General features: G+C 36.7%; 1 protein-coding gene across 1 annotated transcript; it reads right to left on the bottom strand.

The window, feature by feature from the left end:
- Positions 1-2,753: 2,753 nt before the first annotated feature.
- LOC133821696 (protein VAPYRIN-like) lies at positions 2,754-5,117 on the bottom strand. The gene has a single exon (XM_062253854.1). It carries the CDS (start codon positions 4,796-4,798, stop codon positions 3,176-3,178), a length of 1,623 nt encoding a protein of 540 aa, XP_062109838.1. The 5' UTR covers positions 4,799-5,117; the 3' UTR covers positions 2,754-3,175.
- Positions 5,118-5,374: the final 257 nt, after the last annotated feature.

Below are 5,374 nucleotides of genomic sequence, written 5' to 3'. Positions count from 1 at the left end.
AAAACTACCCACTTTTAATTATTCTTGGTTAACTGTATTTTAATTTGTTTGAAAGTTTGTCTAATAATGTTATGAATGATGTGAAATTTATTTTACTTTTAATTAAAGAATTGAATTGTAATAAAACATGATTATAATTGTATTAGTGTGTAAATTTTTTTAACATGTTTTTACATTAAAAACGTTTAATGTTTTTAAATTGTGAGACAACTACTAGTTACTTGTATTATAGGTCACTTTGGTCAAGAAAAAATGTTAGATTTAGTAAAGGACAAATTGCTTGAGATGGGTAATGGTTTTCAAAATTATCCAAATATATAGTAAGTATTTTATAAATTACTTAATTTTTCAAGAGAGTAAACTAGTTGGTGTTTTTTCTTAAAAAACAATCCATTCTCTCTTTTATATAAGGACTGAAAACCAGAAATTAAGTACCAAAACAAATGATCAAAAGGAAAATCTCTGTCATTGATACTATTCTTTATTTCTTGGTGATCAATAACTTTTATTTTTAACATTTCTAGATAAATATTTGTGTACGTATGAGAAAAAATCTCCGTCGATCTTCACCTTAATTATTTCATCTTCAATTCCACATTCTTTAATCAGTTAATTTTTTTTTTCGAGAGATCAACATAGACAAATACACTTATACACATTATTTATCATACCACATAAGCAAGTCTCAAGACAAATCGAGATGATCGTTTTGATATATAGAAAGTTAATTTTCGTTAGTGTTTCCGAAGCACCACTATCAGCCACCGCATACCGGGACTGAGGTGAGATCTTTTACTGTATTTAAATAGTATCATGCTATATGTCATTGGACTCAGTTTGAAGAGTACATTACGATGATGATAATTATTTGTTCAATCGAGGATTGTAGGACAAAGTGACTTTGAAGCAGGCTAAACTACTTGGAACCTAAGAATAGGGAGGCTTAGGAGCGTCTCTTTGGACATGAGATAACGCTCCTAGAGAGGTAGAGACTCAACTTAGTTCTTGGACTTGCTTTATATGTATCGAATAACATTAGACATATTCTAATTTTTTATTTATAAAATGTGAATAATTGAAAACTTAATCTGCATGCTTTTTTGGACTGTTCTGAGAGCACTGAGTGTCAAATATATTTGTATCTACTTATTTATGCAGGTTATGATTTTTGAGTTTTATTCATATGCAGCCGTTATGCTGCCCAATTTTCTTAAATAAAAGGAATATGTTCTTTTTTTATTCTTTTTGTCTGCATTTGGTTATATTGTTGAGAGCCATATTGATCATGATTTGTGCATATTGTTGTTTCACGGCCTAGTCTCTGTGTCATCATAGATAGGTCAGGTGTTTACTCATCTGTAGGTGTAAAGACCTAGTATCTGTATACAAGATGTGTTATGAGCCACCTCTTATTGGTGGTTATTATGCATGACTACCTGGTTTATGATGTTATTTTCTATGATGGGTATTGGAAATTAGGGATCTAGTGGACGGTGTGAAGTGCATGTGTAGTTTGTTTCTTGTGATTATTTGTGGGTTCTCTCTATTTTTTGTTTATACATGATGACAAATGATTTGTTTTCAAAGTTAACCATGCAGGGGTTTTATTAAACTATTGGTCCTTTGATATTAGTTTTCCTACTAGGTTTTATAAGCTCACCCCTTATATCTCTCCCCTTCGAGGAACTCAGTGACGTGAGTGTGGAGAAGGTAATTTATTGGTGGAGCCAATGCGATTTTAGCTTAGTACTCATAGCCATAGTCTTATCTTTTAAACATTGTTCATGTATTTGATTTGAAACCTTATGGTATGCATCTCTTAATTGGTTATGTAATAGTTGCGGATGAAGAATGATGTATGCTAAGTATTATTTAGTGTTTTATGAATTATTAAATATAAATGTTTGGTGATTACATAACTTTAAGAATATTATTATTCTATGTATAATGATAGATAATCATGTTTTAATCACAAATATTTTTATATATAATTATAGGAGGTATTCCATAATTTTTGGACTTCTAATTATGATACTATTTAGTATAAACTAAAATATCATTTATAAGCGTTATATTCTAACAATGGTCAAAGTTTGACATTTGACCACCCAATTAAGTTATGAATATTACATATCTGCCAAAACTTAGGGCTCGGGTCGTGACAAGTTAATCTCAAAATCTCTAATATTGCTGTTCAAGACATTACTACCCCTCTTAAAATTTTAATTAATTATATTCATTAGATTTTTAATTATTTTTAAATAAATGTGATTGATTAAAACTAAGACCCACTATTTAAAAAAACAGTATCACACGCGTCCTTATCTATAATGTTTATGTACGTATTTTGAATGCATATCATTAATCTTCCCATTATTACATGAGCCAAACAATTAGTTCATAATTTGAATGTAATCGATTTATTATATGATTGATATTTAGGTCACATAAGCTATCTCAGGTCATAAACTGTGGCTTAGGATCATGTCTGCTAATAGATAACATTTTCTTTACAATATACATCTTATAGGGCCGGCTCATCCATTTGGCAAATTAGGCAAAAATCTAAGGCCTCAAAATTTTGCTTTACTTTATGTTTAAGAATAAAGGCTTCAATTTTTTTTTTTCTCTCGAAGATAAAGCCACAAAATCCTAATATACTTAAGTACTTCGAAAATATTAAGCCAGCCCTTATATATATTGTTATAGTCTATAAATATATATATGTGGTTATAGTGGCTGCCTAGCTATTTTCTACCACTCTCCTTATTAAGACCAACAATTTCCATATAAAACCAACACATTCTATATCACACACACTCCAATCAAATTAAGAAAATACTCATATTTCTTTTAGAACATAAATTGCAACGGCAATAACATTCAATTTGCAATTGAAAACCAAAAAGAAGGTAAATAGCAGGATTTAGCATTCTAAATCAAAAAAATTATTTCATCTTCAAAATTTGAAACTAAAACCAATGTCCATATATGAAGTGCAAACAAAAAAGAAAGAAAAAAAACATTCAATTTCTCTCAAGAATATCATAACTAAAAATTAAACATATATATGAGAATGATTATACATTTCTATTCAACACCACAACCCAGGCTAAGAAAAGCCAAAAAAAATATAAACCCACCATTAACATATATACCAATAATGCTTGGCCACTTAAACCATGACCAAAGCCTTAGACCTGTCAAAGCTACCACGAACTGCTCTTCCTCGAATCCTGCTTTTCTTCTTCTTCAACTCTTGATCTCCCTCCATTGAAACAATCATCTTTTGTGAAATATCATCATCATTATAATTATTCTTAGTATTATTTTTATGATCTCTTGTAGCACCACCATGAATGAGTAGCCTAGTGATCCCACTATAACCCAACGACTCGGCAATCTGCAGCGCAGTCACACCCTTATTCGTCCGAGCCTCCACGTCCGCGCCGCCTTTCTTCACCACCAACTCTATCACGTCGGCATGGCCCGACTCCGCCGCGCAGTGCAGCGCCGTGTACCCGTCTTCGTCCTTAGCATCAACATCAACTCCCTTCTCGAGCAAAGCTCGAACGGCCTCCACGCGTCCCTTGAAACAAGCCCGGTGGAGAGCCGTCCACCCATGTTGGTCTCGTCCGTTGATCGCCGCGCCGTGCTCGATAAGTCTCACCATCGTCCTAACCTCTCCTTTTCTCGCGGCGGTGCAGAGGTTATCCCCGAGCCGGAGAGCATCAAAGAGCTTAGCATGGCCGTTCTCAGCCGCGACATCGTAGGCTGTTCGGCCGGCGCGGTTCCTGACGTACTTGTTTGCACCTTTCTGGAGCAAGAGCTTCACTAAATACTCGTCCCCGAGGACCGCCGCAATATGCAGCGGCGCATCACCATCGAAAGTGTCACGGATATCCGGCATGGCGCCATTTGCAAGCAAAAGCCTCACACAGTCCCGCCTTTGCTCCTCAACGGCGAGGTGTAAAGCGGTGTTACCGTCCTTCGTTAGGGCATCGACGTTAGCACCTTTTAGTATCAAAAGCCTCAAAACGTCTATATGGCCGCCTCTGGCGGCCAAATGGATCGGACCCCAAGTCGAATTCTCCGACCTGTTCGTGCTCGCTTTCCTAGCCAGCAAAAGCTCAACAATCAAGGCCTCGCCAGAATCCGCCGCAGCCTCAATCGGGCTACACCCGGACCGGCTCGGAGCCTCGACATCAGGATCGAACTCGAGAATGAGCTGAACGAGATCAGCTCGGCTTTGAGAGATTGCCGAGTGAAGTAAACTCTGTCCCTCGTAGTCAACCGAGTCGGCAGCCCTCCAAGAAGGGTCACTCTTCTCAAGAACATCTCTGATTTCATCCATGGAACCGTCGGCTACGAGCCGAGCCAGCACCGATGATCCGACGAACATGATCTTAACACCACTATCCGTGAACACTTGCTTCTTCTTCGTGGTGAACCAATCGCTCGGAACGGCATCGTATGTGGTGGAGTAGTCTCTAGTTGTTGCTCCAGGGACCACGACGCTGTGCAAGAGGAAAGAATCGTTCGAGTAAGGAAAATACTCCGGGAGAGTAGAACCCGGAGTGAGGTGGTAAACGATCTCAACCGTTATTTTCTCGAGCGGTGGTATGATCCCCGACTGTGGTTTGACCGAGTAACGGGTTTTGATGAGTGGTTGAAACCTAAAGGCCACCGGCATGGTGTACATGACGTTGCGCAGCGTGATTTGGCCGTAGCATTTTTGCCCTGGCTCTATTCTTATGGCCACTAGATTGGATGGTTCTAAGCTTATCAACCTATTCATTTTCGGGGTTCAGATGATGTTTCTCTAAGTGGGTTTTGAATGAAAATCCATGGAAATTGAAGAAATGAAAGATTGAAGAAAATGAAAGTAATATAAAGAAGAGAGAGTGAGCTCGAGAGAGAGAGCCGGCTTTGATGAGAGAGTGACAAGTGGAGACGTAGAAAACAAAGCTGACTTGTTCTATTCGGCGTCTGATCTTTATAATTCCTAAGAAACAGTTGTTTGGGCCAAAAGAAATAGTGTTTATTTCGGAACAGTTTGTGCAAAGTCACTCTCTCCACTATTTTTTTAAGGTGTTTATTAAGGACTAAAAGTCATTCTTATTGTTGAGATTGTAATTATATATAGATATAAGCTTGTGTATATACTTGGTATATATATGTATATGTAGTATGTGCATAATTGTCAAACAAAGCATACGTAGTGATTAGAGAACAAAAGAATAATAATAAGTATATAATCTTCAATGTGTCTTTATGTTTAACTACTTGTTCATTAAAATACTGAAAACGGCTCGCCTCCGCGCACTGCATTTAATAATAATAAGAAGAAGAAGGAGGGTATTTTGCAAAATTT

This window comes from Humulus lupulus, chromosome 3, assembly GCF_963169125.1.
Source record: "Humulus lupulus chromosome 3, drHumLupu1.1, whole genome shotgun sequence".
NCBI lineage: Eukaryota > Viridiplantae > Streptophyta > Magnoliopsida > Rosales > Cannabaceae > Humulus > Humulus lupulus.
The sequence above is the reverse complement of the archived record's forward strand: the minus strand, read 5'-3'. Positions and strand labels throughout refer to the sequence as shown.

Excerpts from the sequence above, each read along its gene's own strand:
- LOC133821696 (XM_062253854.1), bottom strand. The coding sequence starts at position 4,798 with ATGAATAGGTTGATAAGCTTAGAACCATCCAATCTAGTGGCCATAAGA.